The 15,273-nt window shown below is 33.5% G+C and overlaps 1 protein-coding gene across 1 annotated transcript in view; it reads right to left on the bottom strand.

Annotated features, from left to right (window-relative positions):
* Positions 1-2,013: 2,013 nt before the first annotated feature.
* Positions 2,014-15,273, bottom strand: part of LOC128014839 (PDZ and LIM domain protein 5-like) — a 40,980-nt gene continuing 27,720 nt past the window's right edge. The window contains exons 9-14 of the mRNA XM_052598509.1: positions 10,450-10,544; positions 9,212-9,386; positions 5,096-5,276; positions 4,440-4,560; positions 3,502-3,617; positions 2,014-3,418 (exon numbers count right to left, since the gene is read on the bottom strand). Of these exons, the coding sequence (XP_052454469.1) occupies positions 3,329-3,418; positions 3,502-3,617; positions 4,440-4,560; positions 5,096-5,276; positions 9,212-9,386; positions 10,450-10,544 (778 nt within the window). The 3' untranslated portion in view covers positions 2,014-3,328. The remainder of the gene's footprint in view (positions 3,419-3,501; positions 3,618-4,439; positions 4,561-5,095; positions 5,277-9,211; positions 9,387-10,449; positions 10,545-15,273) is intronic.

Genomic DNA, 15,273 nt, shown 5'->3' with positions numbered 1-15,273 from the left:
TAAAGGAATAAAAGGTCTCCTAAATATGCTCTCTTTGCAATATACAGTACAGCAGTAAATTATTTCGGCGGATATTTACCATGGTAAATGTTTGTAATAATGTACAGTGATACAAACCGTCATCAGTACGCATCGAATTAAGGTTTACAATTCATCGTAATCAATCTGTTAAAAGAGTAGATAAACCATGAGACCGGTCCGAATCGCTTCCCCCGGTCATAACGAGGTGACTGGATTCTTACCCGTTCTGAGGTGAAAGTCTCCGTGAGTTCTTGCTAAAAAAAAGCGCCACAGAGTCCTTGTGAGTGATGCGTCGGTTCAACACAAAAGTCTTCAGTGTTTGTCAACATCAGCAGCTCGAGAGTCGAGACGCGCGTGAACTACCGAGGGCGCGCTCACGACACCGCTGACTCGACAGAAAGACTCAACTACTTCAGGTGATTTTAGGGAGAAAAAAAATAATTAATTAAATATGTGAATGCAACTAGGGGTAGTTCAAATATTTAGTTAATAAAATATAATTATTGTAACAAATTATAGCAATTTATTTAAATATTAGTTCATAGTTCTAGTTTTACTAAATTGAAAAAATACAAATAAATACATTTTTATTGTACTTTTTTAGAAAAGCCTTTCTAGGGACCTGAGATGCAAATTAGCTTTTGCTATACTCGTTTTGACTGGGATGTTTCTTTTGTACTGTCCATATACAAATAAACTTAAATAAAATACTGCATTATGAATTTTAAATACAGAATGTTTTAGATGACTAATTATATCAGTCATTTTAATATTAGTTTTTGAATTTGAATTTTTAATTATATTATATTTTATTTTTATATGTTCTGTTTTCACCTTAATTTTAGTTTATTAAAAGTTAAGTTATAGCAATATTTATGTTTTTGTCTATATGGCAATGACTATATATATAGTTGTTAATGTATTTATGTTTATTAGTTTTAGTTATTTAGCATTTCAAGTTAAACTAAACAAAATGAGAATGATGTGCCCTTGGCAGCTGAAATAAAATATAAAAAATTAAATTATTTCAAGCATATATATAATTCAGTTAACATTTATTTAATTTCAATCAAGATAAATATTTGTATAGATAACTAATGATCCTGCATATGATTTAATTATTTTAAATTATTCTTCTTAAATCTTGTGACAACATGCCCAACTATTTAAAAAAAACTTTAAGAATTTAGCTTGTTAAAGGGTTAGTTGACCCAAAAATGAAAATTAGCCCATAAATTACTCAGCCTCAAGTCATCTTTGGTGTATAAGTCTTTCTTCTTTAAGATGATATTCAGTCACTAAACGTTGACACTAAACTTTTTATATCCTAAAGAAAATGCCTGCTACACAGTTACTAAGGAACTGTAGTGGTTGCTAGCACAAAATAGTGCATCCTCAAGCCTCTATGATATTCTCATTGCCAGATATGGCTCCATTCAATCCTTCAATGTAAATCTGTGGGATTTTTTGCCTGTTCTTATGTTCAGACTCAATATAGTACAGAGCAATTAAGGAGTCATTCATATCTGGAGCAAAAACACTGCAGGATGAATTCAAACTCTGAAGTTTGTATTCAAGGTTCGCTTAAATGACTTAACTCAGTTATAAACAAGAAAAAAACGTCATTTAAATAGACAATATGGAAGTACCGACTCTTCTTTTTTTTTGAGACATAAAAAGGTTATCCATCAGTGTCTGTGGATCTGTAAACCTATGGTATATTTAGCTCAAAAACAGAATATGTACCTCTATTACTACCCCCCTTTTTTGTATTACATACATTTTTAGATATTAAGAAGAAATCATAATGTCCAGTTCTCCATTCAAGTTCTGTTATAAATGTTCACAATTGGAGGTCAAATTTAAAGAAATAAAAGACTGAAATCAAGGGCACAGCAGAGTATTGGCATTCATTTTTTATAAAAAATTGTATGAAAGAAAACAGGAGTTTATTCATTTATTTATTTTTTGAAAATGCAAATCTAATATTTCATAATCATTAACGAAATAAAATTTATATAAAACAAGCATTTCATATGATCGCAGAGAATACACTTCCCTTCAATTCACTTTCACAAATGCATACAATTTCCTTCTACTGTGAAACACAAAATGTGCGGTTTGGAAAAGACATGCAAAAGTGACAAAAAAAACCTTCATGAGTCTGTTTTCTGCTATAAATTCCTTTTTTGTTCATTTAATTTCTGGTTGCATAATTACTTTAAAAACAGCTGATCATTTGACGAGTTTTCATTTCATTATGTTACTTATTTAATACTCCTGTAACCTCTCAGACGATATGTTGTGAAGTTTGCTATATAAGTGTGCAACAACGTAAGCCTTTTGATAATATTTTGGCAATGGAGCGCTGAGTTCTAAAACCTGGAAACTAGATTGAATTTTTGCAACTTCATCATCCTAAAAACTTAATTTTTTTAATGTCTGAAATAAGGTCTGATCAAGATATTTTCATATTTTATTCTACAACATAAAATACATCAGTAATACTTATGATTGTTTTTACCTTTTATGCATCTGGTGCTAAACAGTGGCTAAAATGGGACAGCAGAAGTTTAAACTTTGTCAGTGCCAACCAGAAGAATTTATCCAACCAGCTTTCACAGACGTATTGTGTTTATAATGATATTTACTAGTTTTAAATGAAGGCTGAAAGAGTTGTCAGAAGCTGTTTAGATTGAATAAAATGAGCAAGAATGACTGTTAGATAAGAATTAAATGTGTAAGAATCATACTTTTGTTGGTCACAGAGCTTAATTTCTGCAATGAACCAAAATCCTACTGCTTTTTGTCAAGGGAAATGTGCATTTCTTTTGCATTTAAGTCCTTATTTTATTAAATAACACACAATTTCAGTGAAGTGAGAAGATTGATAGGCTAGTTCTCCCAAAAATTAAAATTCTGACATCATTTACTATGAGTTTTTTCTTTAGCTAAACATATTGTACTGTAACAGAAGATATTTTTAGGAATGTGGGTAACAAAACAGTTGCTGGTCCCCATTCACTTCCATAGTATTTTTTGTCCATACACAATTTTCATTTTTGAGTGAACTATCCCTTTAAGACAGACAGATAAGAAAGAGAAAATATGCTTATTTGATTTAAGAAAATAACACTAACACATGTTTCAAAAGTGCTGTTATCATCCTTCATTCAAACCATATCAGAAGTGATTTTACTTTGAGTATGAGTCATTCATATCTGAATATGTAAATGTGTATTTTAGTTAGTTTTTTTTCCTCAAGCTTCCACAGTCACATTCATATTTTGCATTTACAAAAATGTATTTATATTTTGAGATTGTGAGCGTGTTTCTTGCAAAGCGGTTTGTCCTTTTTGGAGAAGAAGGTCTGGCCCTCCAGACTGACGCTGCACACCTGAAGAGAACACGGAGTACATTCATCACACAACACTCGGTGAACACACAAACACTCACAGATGAGCCTGAACACACACTTACTGCGCACACGAAGCAGGTGTCGTGCCAGGTGCCACCCAGGGCCTCCAGAAACTTGTCTCCTGCTTCAATGGGGAAATCACATCCACGGCAGCCCGTCCCAAACAGACTGTAGAAATCTAAACCCACAATTACAAAACTATTAGAAAACATCAACAACTCAGAGTCACTTTAACTATCAGCTTTGTCTCTGATGTTTCTTCTAAAATGAATGGGCTATAAAATGAATGTGGATGCACTTCCATTCAAAATATATTTTTAAAGAAACTAATGTTTCACTAAAGACATTTACAGTATGATGTTACAAAATAATTTTATTTCAAATAAATATATTTTAAAAACTTTCTAAATATCAAGGAATCCTGAAACATTGCATCGTGTTTCCAATTGTTCCATGTTTCCAATTTCTGAAGGATCTTGTGACACTGAAGACTGGAGTAATGATGATGAAAATTCAGCTTTGCAACACAGGAATAAATTACATTTTACAATACATTAAAATACAAAACAGTTATTTTAAATTGTAATAATATTTCACAATATCACTGTATTTTTCATCAAATACTTTTCCAGGAGAAACATCTGAGACGCCCCCATTTATAAAAGTCTTCATTACTCTGTGCTTAATCTCATAACTGTAAATAATTTGTAAATCTTTTTCCTTTCCAATGATTATTGTAGTTTTTATCTGTCAGTGTGGTACAGTATCTATGTGGGATGTTCTTCATATTTTTCCATCATTTTAGGGATCAAATGTCTCCAGAAGAAAAAGGTGTAATCAGCTACACTGTGAGGAGCATCTACAGTAAAAGCCTCATGAGGAACAATGATCATGAAAATGAATACAGGAAATGCAGAAAGGTTTGTATAGGAGGTAAGTGGTATAAAATACCAGAAGTTTGGTATAAAAATAATAGAAGTAGAAAGTAACAGACAAATACCCCTCTCGCAGTACGGCTCTCCATCCTCGAGGTGAAAAGTATTGTTTCTTATCGGTTGCTGGCAGGATGCACACAGGAAACAATACACATGCCAGGTCTGCTTGAGCGCATTGATCACTTCCTGTTAAAACAAAACATCATCATCTTTACATTTACACTTGTAGTTGGGGTGGGTAATATTTGTTAATGATTTTAATAATATGCTCACCAAAGCTGCATTTCTTTGATCAAAAATGCAGAAAAAAACATTTAAAATTTAAAATAGCTGTTTTCTATCAGAACATATGTTAAGATGTAATTTATTCCTGTGATCAAAGCTGTATTTTGAGCATCATTCCTCCAGTCTTCAGTGTCACACGATCCTTCAGAAATCATTCTAATATGCTGATTTGCTGCTCAAGAAATGTCTTTATACTGTCACTTTTGATCAATTTAATGCATCCTTGCTGAATGAAAGCACTCATTTCATTCACTGACCCCAAACGTTTTAATGTACGAGCAAATTAATAAAGACTTGGATGTTTAGACCGTCCCAAAAGATATATTAAAGTCTCTGTGTGTGAATATATTTGTATAAATGGGCCAAAAGCTCAAGCATTTGACAGGCAGATAGAGATTGAGTGTATTTTATGTTTGTGAAACACACAGTCACGGACCCCCAGGATTTTGTACTGGCAGCGGGCGCAGGTTGGAGCAAAGAACTCCTCATAGCAGTGCTGGCAGTAAACGGAGCCCTGTTCCTCCACAAAACCCAGCTCGCTCAGAGACACACTGCAGTGAGCGCACGTGAACTCCTCCGGGTGCCACGATTTCCCCATCGCCATCAGGAACGGCCCCCTGAAACACACATACATGCATGTGAATGATTAAAAAAGGCAACAAGATTCGTGGTGTTTTTACACTGAATGAATGTTGTGTTGTGACGGTGCAATTTTTGGTCCAATTTTTAGTTTACTCTGGCAAAGTCAAGCCCACCTAGACAGTATGAAACCGACAAGCCAAATTAACCAGAATCTCCATCTGTCCAAAAGTAATAAGAACTGTAGAGTCAAACCTTCAATGGGTTGCACTGTTGTATATACACCATCTTGGAGCTGAATTCCAATGAATAAAAATCTCAAGAAAACTGAAAATTATGCGTGATATTAAAGGGATAGGACACATCAAATAAATTAATCGTTTCATCATTCATCATGAAAGTCATTATTTACTCATCCTCGTGTTGTTCCAAACCTTTATGTGTTTTTTCATCTGTTGAATACACAATAAGATATTTTGAAGAATGTGGGTAAACAATCAACTGGGTCAACTTTTGTGTTCAAAAAACAGAACAAAGGAATTCAAACAGGTTTGGAACCATAAATAATGACAGAATTTTCATTTCTGGGTGAACTATCCCTGAGGTGCGGCGAATGATCGGCTACCGATCACTATGGGCCGATAATCACGCTTTGATTCACTGCACGTGATCTCTCTTTCTCTCAAAATGCGCAAATGGCTTCAAATCACATTGCGTCTATAGCGAGCTGCACACTGCACAGTTGAATCAGGAATCGTCACTTGCCCAATCGAGGCAGTGTCGTATCGTCACTAAAGTTTATAAATAGCATTACTTTTTAATTCTTGCAAGTTTTAAACCTTTCTCCTGGAGACCGTGCGCTCATCCACACTCACAGTATGTGCACATAATGCCAGGTCCATTTGTAGTGTGTATGCAGTGCATTTTTCCGTGCTCATGTAAACAGATTAAAGCATTCACACTGCACAGACGGTAGAGGTCCAGCAGTGCGTTCAGGAGCAAGGTGTCTGCAAGCATATTGCTGCACTGCAAGTGCTGAATTAAAGTAACAGCGAATTGTTTGGGGTAAATATGAGCATGGATTGACATGAACATGTAGTGATTATACCATAATTTATGCATTTATGCATTTTATGCATTTATGCATTTAGCAGACACTTTTATCCAAAGCGACTTACAGTTATTCAGGCTATCAATTTTTATCATATAATGAAAGTCTACTGTGTTTCACAGTCAACACAGGCATTGGCTTTTTGGCTAGGTTTAAAGGGAAGAGCACTTTTAGATAAACAAGAAAAAAACTGATGGCACTCGTGGAGGTAGCAAAACTAAGTTCTTTATTGACTGCAGGATTGTTGTAATAAATAATTAAATGCAAAAGAAAGGCAGTAGAGCTGACTGTTTCTATCAGTGGCAAGTTTTAATTTAGACTTTTTATGATAATGTAAGAAAAGTAGTTTAAACATTCTGCCAATAGCTTGAGCAACTCAATATATAAATCTAGAAGTAAATGCTAAAGAAAAAGCATTAATTTGTTTCTTATATTTATTGCATTTGAACATGTCTATAAAAGAATGTATTACTGGACTGTGTAAAAAAAGGAATCACAATGCTGGAGAAGCATTTTAAGTAACAATGTTTGGATTTGAAATCTAATTAATGGATTAATATTGTGTATGTAGTAAACAGCCATGGATCAGTTGCAAACACACAGTCACCGCTCGTGTACCACACAAGGACTGCATGCTCATTGCAAACAGTATGTGTGTGAACCTCACATACAGCTCACGTAATCAGGCTTGCGCTGTGTGTAAGCTATTGTGCAACAATTGCAATATTTTCCAAACTAAAATGTAGTACATGATCAAATATTTAGGTGAGATAAATATATATTTTTGAAAGAAAAAAAAACTCATAAATTGAAATCTGAAGGCCTCAATGAAGCATTTTGTAAACACTTTATACTGTAATATTTGCATTTATTCATTTAGTAGATCCTTTAATCCAAAGTGATGTACGAATAAAACTTAGTTTTTTATTGAAACATTTTTTCTGCAACCATGCGAGCATTATATACTATGTGCCAGATTTACTGAACAGGGCAAATTAGCATGACCGCACAATTCCAAAACAGTGCAGATGGGAGTGGAAATTTGTGTGGGTGATTTACTGACAATTCGCAAATTAAAGAAAACAAGCAGATCATTTCCATAACCATCAAAGGAATCTACCAAGAGGAGCGCAAAGTAGCACCTGCATTAAGACATGCTTTTTTGGGCGTGAAAAAATGGCATTAATATCAGTAATTTTACAAGTGAAAACGTTAGTAAATCGTGTTGCATAATTCATTTTAATCTACTCTCCTCCCGTACATTTTGCTAAGTGCTAATTCTCTTTACTGCACGTCTTTAGTAAATCCTGACAATGCGCCTACTATTGTAATGCCAAAACAGTTTGCGCTGGCATGAAATATTGGCATGAAATATTTTACACAGTAACTTCAAGATTTTAAGTTAATATTTCAATAATTCAACACCACATTTACATGTTCACAATTAAAACTGTATCATCTAACATATCAAACCTTCTTTACGGTTTAAATCTGTCATTGTATTAAAAGTTAAATGTACAATTTCTGTGCCATCAAATAGGTCAGTTACATTATTTTCCAGCAATATGATAAAACAATAACATATAACATATAGTACACTCCACTGATCTATACAAATTATTAGATTTATTATATAATTACATAGGTTGAGCCACAAACAAATAGACGGTTATTTCATTTGTTGCCACTAGTTGTGCATAAATGACCTTTAATCACTAATGGCTACAGCAAAGATCTGAATCTCAGATGTAATTCAGTGTAAAGACAGACTCGTGTAATGTTTACTTTCATGTGGAATAAATACTCAGGGTTTCATTTGCTAAATGAAGATCCTAATTACTGTCTTACACACACATAAACAGGTACTGTAACTAAGTCTATGCTTTCCCATCTCACTTGACGCCGTGAGTGTGTTATATCTGGTGTGTGTTACGAGGGGTGTGTGTTTCTCGTTGAATAAAGTAGCAGCGGTTCGCTCTGTGAAAGTAAGAGGTGAGTTTAGAGTGACTACTGTTATTAAATATCGCTCTTAAGCTAATCATGTCATTTTCAAAGTGAAAGAGAGACTGAGGGAGGAATGGACAGGACAGTCGGGTCAGTCACAAAAACTGTATGTGAAAAAAAAGATTTTTTTTACATTTATATAAATTACTATAGTTTGTATAAATTATCCATAGTTTGTTAAGAATAAGAATTGTAAATACATTGAAAGAAATAGTCCATTTAGTTTGTATTAATTATTTTAATATCAATAGTTATTTATATAATAATAATTATAATATATGTAATTATAACAATAATGATAGAGATAATGGAAGAAATATTCCATTTATGGTTATATTAATTAATTAGAAATGCATTTGTGATTGAATTTAAATTTTTTAATTTTTTCTAGTCAAATGACAGGTTTTCTTTCTAAAAACCTTAATTTCTTTGGGAATAAAGATAGAAAGACCAGAACATCTTGGATGACATGGGGGTGGAAATTGATCAAAAGATTTTGATTCTGGAAGTGAACAAATCCTTTAATGACTTTGTGATTCTGTGAATACTCTGTCCTGTAATAATGTGCTAGAGGGGCAGAGAAGACGAAATGTCATTGTCAATATTTTTTATTAAAATGGGAAAGCTGACAACAACAAGGAAGCAAGAGTACCAGATGTTGTTAACCATGTTTACAGATATCACATTCATTTTGCCTTTTGCATGTTATATATTCTGCATATGTTACAAAAGCAGTGAGTTGCCTATCTGGAAAGGATTGTAGGGAATCCCAGGCATAATCCTGACACAAATGGTAGGCAGAGGCATTATGTAGACAAATATAATGTAAATGAAAAAATTGAAAACTAGTTTGTTTACCTGATAATCAAGTTGCAGTGAGCGCACACAGGAGTGCGTGTTCCAGCAGGGATGTGTTCTGCCATCTGGACCAATGAGGCTTCGTCTTTGGGGTGTGGGCGTGGCATGGGGCGGTCCAAGGCGGGGCCTAAAGGAGTACTGTTGCTCATGACACCAAAAGTAGGAGTGATGAGACCTACCAAAGATGCCAACATACACAAAAACACAAAGACTCTTTAGAGATTCAGTGCTTCTTTAGGTGCCTTTAAGGCCAGTGCACTTTAAATATATCCGATCTGCTAAGTATTATAATTATCAAGTAAAGTAACCCTAAAACATAAAATGTAGTAACAGATATGACACAAAACACAGATATCAATTAGTCTCCTTTACCAAAAAAAAAAAAAAAAAAAACCTTTTTAATTACAAAGAAGTGGCAAATAAAATAGAATTAAACATAAAATTCTGAAGTAGAACGAAAGAAAGTTTGTTGTAATGTTGCAATAATGTTTGTTTTATTAATACAATTTTACTCTAAAGCAGAGGAATGGCAGGGATTATTATAATTAACTAAAAAATAAAACTAAATAGAAGCATCAAAAACAATTTCATTATCTCTCTCTCTCTCATATATATATATATATAGAGAGAGAGAGAGAGAGAGAGAGAGAGATACACATATAAATATAAATATATATTATAAATACACACAGACACACACAGTATATGTTAAACTTTTATTTTATGTGTAGCTGCCATTTTCTCATTTATATACACAGTCATACATTTTTTAACTTGTCAGTACTAAAAAAATCAGTTTTAGTTTAATAGATTTAGTTAACTAGTTTTAGTTTAGTGTAATAAAAAACATGAACATTAAAAAAAAACAAAAAAATAATTACAAAAAGATGCAACGATAAATCTAAAAGTTTAAAATCACAGTGAAAAAAAAAAATAGAAAAAGAAAATATAAAAACAAATTCAAATTACTAAAAATAACTATAATAGTATATCAATGATACTAAAACAACTTAATATAATAATACCGGAATAAAATTTTGTAACAATATCTTTGCACCAAACTAAAAAAAATTATTAGATTTCGTATGTATTTTTTTAAATCGATTCATTGGTTTATAGGTGTGTCTGAACTTTAGATTTGTAGTGTATCTACAGTTCAGTGATCTGCCACAGTGCTGTGGTCAGTATGTGGACAGAAGAGAGACTGGATCTTCTGTCATGAAGTGATATTACTGTACCTGATGTGTTTCGCACAGGTGTTCCCGGAGCTTTGATCATGGTCTTAACGGGACAGGTGACATGAGCGCTGGGCTGAGACTCATCCAGCTCCTCACTGAGAGACCAAACACAGAGAGAGAGAGAGAGAGAGAGAGAGAGAGAGAGAGAGAGAATTATAAGGGAAAGACAAGAAGAGTGCTAGAGAAAATAGTATGCAGTATGTACACTGTGTGCAGTACTGTATATGAACTCCATGCATGCAGGAGTCACATGATGTGTGAATCTTATGAAACCTGTAGAAATTTCCTCAAAATAAAAATAAAAGATTATAAGCTGTAATTCTAATTTATGAAATGTCTACACAGTATGACACATTGTATATGTGTCTTTTGTTTAAACTATTGTTCAAATTTGTTTCTCGTTCTTGACTGAAAAACTGGATTAAGAAAAACTCTAATGATCCCTCTGCAGTGAATGGGTGCCATCAGAATGAGAGTCTGAACAGCTGAGTAAACATCACTATAATCCACAAGTAATCCACACTGCTCCAGTCCATCCCGTAACATCTTGTGAAACAAAAGCTGTATGTTTGTAAGAAACAAATCCATCAAGATGTTTTTTAAACGTTGCTTCCAGCTTAAATATGAGAAATGTCTTTCTCCAGTGAAAAGTCGTCTGAATCAGGAGAGAAATATGCATAGATCAAGCTCTGTTTACAAGGACAGTCCAAAACAGCTCTAAATAAATATGTGGGTGGATTTTAATTTGAGAGGTCAACACCAGAGGAAGTGTTATTATGGAGTATGGGTTATGGATACTTTGGCCAGAAGTGATGGGCATCTTGATGGATATCTTTATGACAAACAATCAGCTTTTTTTCTCACAAGACATTAGTTGGTTGTCTGGAGTAGTGTGGATTATTTATGGATTATTGTGATGTTTTTATCAGCAGTTTGACTCTGATTCTGACGGCACCCATTCACTGCAGAGGATATATTGGTGGGCAAGTGATGTAATGCTACATTTCTCCAAATCCGTGATGAAGAAATAAACTCATATACATCTTGGATGGCCTGCGAGTGAGTACATTTTCAGAAAATGTTCTCTTTTGGGTACTGCACAATCATTGCATACTGCGAACTGTTTCAATGTTTAAGTATGCAAGATGTAGTATGCAGTATGCTAGTGCTCCACTATAAACAGCCAAAGCCACACACAGCTCATTTCTACTGTAGGCTACCTACAGTACAGACAGACATTCCATCACAACACTCATTAAATACACAGCAGGTCTGCTTGTGCCGTCCAGCAGCTTACATTTAGTGAGGCAGAAAGTGAATATTGATGGACAGGAAGACAGAAGCTTGGCTCTGAGCATCTAGAAATGTTGGGTGGCCGTCACAAACGCACGCATTCATACCCACACACACCATACCACCCTGATTCTCAGCCACACAACTGCTCTGTCAGTCTCTCCTGTCTAATTACAAGCCCCCGGAGACTGAATGATGTGGAAACGGCAGCAATAGAAACCGAAAGGACCACCGTTCCGTTCTTCTGAATATAGAAGATGATGAGATATTCCACACTGAAACATCCACACATTCACAAAAACAGCCACACTCATAAACCTCAGAAAAGAGGTTTGTGAAGTTTTAAGTGATAAATCAACAGATCTAGGGTTGGAAATTAATTCAGGAGAACTGACTTCATACAAATCACAGCAGCTGATTCAAAGACGCTGCTGAGCAACAATAATGAAGAAAAGTAGTGAAGAGAAAAGATCCTACAGCATTTGAGACAAACATACAGTATATGTATTTTTTATTAATATTATAGTATATTTTGTTATATTTTGGGACTCTACCTAGTAACTTAAAGACAGCATTATACTGTATGGCATGGCTATTATCATTAACTAAAACCTTAACCCTAAAAAAAAAAAATTACTTTAAATAAAACAATGAAATAAAGATAACATGAAAAATTAAATAAAATAAAACAAAACAAAATGCCTATACGTATTTTAAGCTAGCTATACCAAGACATTTCTCAATTTTGTTTATTTTATTTGGAAGTACTAGAATAATTAACAATAAATTAAGTAAAGTTAACAGATGAAAATATAATAAATACTATACTTATTTTAATATATATATATATATATATATATATATAACAAAAATGACAGTCACGCAACAAAATTACTAAACTTTAATATATAAAATGTTAATAAAAACTATTCTAACATATCAATGATAATGCATTAATAATGGCAATCAGAGGAAAAAAAATTAAACTGGCAAATGCAAAGTATATAATAACAATTAATTAATAATATTAATGTATTAATGTATAATTGTTTTTTATGATTTCAGTTCAAATTAAATTCATTGTTTCACAGACATTAACTGCATTGCTAAACATTAATTAAAATAATTTATATTTATTTTTAAATTTGAAATAAATTATTATTATTTAATCATTTTCAATTCAGATAGTAATGCCATTCATGTATTTATATACAGTACTGTATGTATGTATGTATTTGTTTGTTTGTCTGTTTATTTGTTTGCAACAGGTCCAAAGCACCATTTTAGTAACGTGGCACATTTTGATACTTTTTTGGTAGTAAACTGATAACCCTCCATCTTCATATAAGAAATAAGAGACATCTGTAAATAAATGCTCTTCCTTGAGCAGAATTGGTTTATTATTTTTTTGCTCAAGGAAGATTGTGCAAGTACTGTATAGGAAAAATAAAAAGATAAGTGACGGTGACAGCAGATACAGCACACACAACTGAATCGATTTTATTCTGTTCAGATAACAAATTGAGACACACAAACACACAGAGGCACAACAGAAAACAGACACACTTATAAAAGAGATCGTTACTGCTCTCAGCCAATCAGAATCATTACAGAGCAAATAATCCAATCAGAGTGGAGCAGCACAGCAGGCTAATCGAATGAGAGAGGAGCAATCAGCCAATACACAGGAAGTACTCCATCGCACACATCCATGAGCAGAGGAAATCTGTCAGTGTGAACATGATCACAGTGATCTGATCACTTATCATTATATATACTGTATGTGTGTGTAGTATGGTTTATGAGGAAACAAATGCGTATAATGACATGGGTACTACAACATAAACATTGTTTATAAGGACACTTCCTGTGTCTCCATTAAACAATAGGCTTAAAAACATGAAATTCAAAAATTGCCAGTAGTTAGGTTTAGGTATAAGGTTTGTGTAGGGCAAGAAAGACGTGTTAAGGTGTTACATTGTGTCACCTCGTCAGTATAACAAGCCTGTGACAAAGGCACTGGTTGCACCCGAAAACTGAAAAATGCTGCCTTCGGAGGACGCATTGCAAGGGAGGAAGGCATTAAGGCACGTATGAATTCAGTGTTAGCTTCACTTCCTGTCTCCTGAGATGCCTTCATCTGACCGATTTCAGGCAGCATAGATGTATCCTTCGCACAAGGATACCCCACAATTTTGGTTTCCCACAATCCTGTGCGTTCCATTCCATGATAGATAAGCTAAAAAAATAAAGATGGCATCTGAAAGTTGCGGTCAGTGGTCAGTTTGTGTGTTAAACTGTGTAGTAGTTCTTGTTTTTATGTATGTATTTGTTTTATAATGTTCTTAGAAATGCCCAACCAGGGACAGGAGTTGAAAATTAGCACTAGCTATAAACTCTGTATGCTGCACATCAGTTACAGGCTTTGTATTGGTCCCTGTTAAATAAACTTTAAATCAATAAAATAAATAAATAAATAAAGTATGATTTTTATCAACGTTTCCCTTTTTATGTAATTTCTAATATTGCAGTAATTAAATATTCACTTAGTTATCATCAAAGATGATCATTAAACCATTACTCTGCCTCCGAAGTCTGTCCAAAATCAGTTTCAGGAGTTGCCCTTGTGCAAAAACAATGCCTGCAAAGTCATTGCCTCATAAGGCAGCAAGCAGCAAGTCATCTGCCTACAGTTTCATCTGCTGAGAAGAACGAATCTGTGCTGCTCTCTAGTGGCGACACATCATCATGAAATCAAAACTGATCCTATATAAACATGATTAAGACATATTCCTGGTGTTAATGTGCACATTTCATAATTCTAAAGCCATATTTGTGTGCAAAAATACAATAACAAATATCAAAAATGTCTTATTCTTTACAATATTACAGAAGGTATATGTGCAAATTCTGTTTTAGGTCGCCTAGAACTGTGAACTGAAAAAAAAAAAATTCACAAAGTTGCAAAAGTTTTAGATTGTGTGTATCTGCTTAACCTGTCCATTATTACCAGTACTTATGTAACTGATTGGTTAAACATCATGACTCTTTCTTAAAAACAGTCACTGAGGGACATAGAGAAAGAAACCGATAAAAGCACTGACACAAATAAGGAGAAAATACAAAGCAGAAATTCCTCAGAAAATACAGGCCACTTTATTCTAATTTTACTACATATTGAAAACTAAGTGAGTAAGGAATTAAATCATGAATTAAAATAAATAGTATGTTTTCAAGCAGTTCTGGGTTTAAACGGCATCTGCGGCAGGCTTGTCGTAGAAAATAAAAATAAAAATGCATACATAATCTAATTTTATGAAAATAAACATCACATTTACAGTAATGCACTTACAAATGAAGCCTATAGTATAGAGCACTAATTAATCATTAAAATACAATTTAAATAACATTTAAAATATAACAATAATGCATAAAGCTGTTAACATTTAAAACTTGTATCATGACCATGCAACTAACTAGATACATTTCTACTCAGAAGAACTAATCATTTAAACACAAATAGCAGTTAAG

This window comes from Carassius gibelio, chromosome A5 (assembly GCF_023724105.1).
Source record: "Carassius gibelio isolate Cgi1373 ecotype wild population from Czech Republic chromosome A5, carGib1.2-hapl.c, whole genome shotgun sequence".
In the NCBI taxonomy this organism is placed as follows: domain Eukaryota; kingdom Metazoa; phylum Chordata; class Actinopteri; order Cypriniformes; family Cyprinidae; genus Carassius; species Carassius gibelio.
This window is presented reverse-complemented; position numbering and strand designations above follow the sequence as displayed.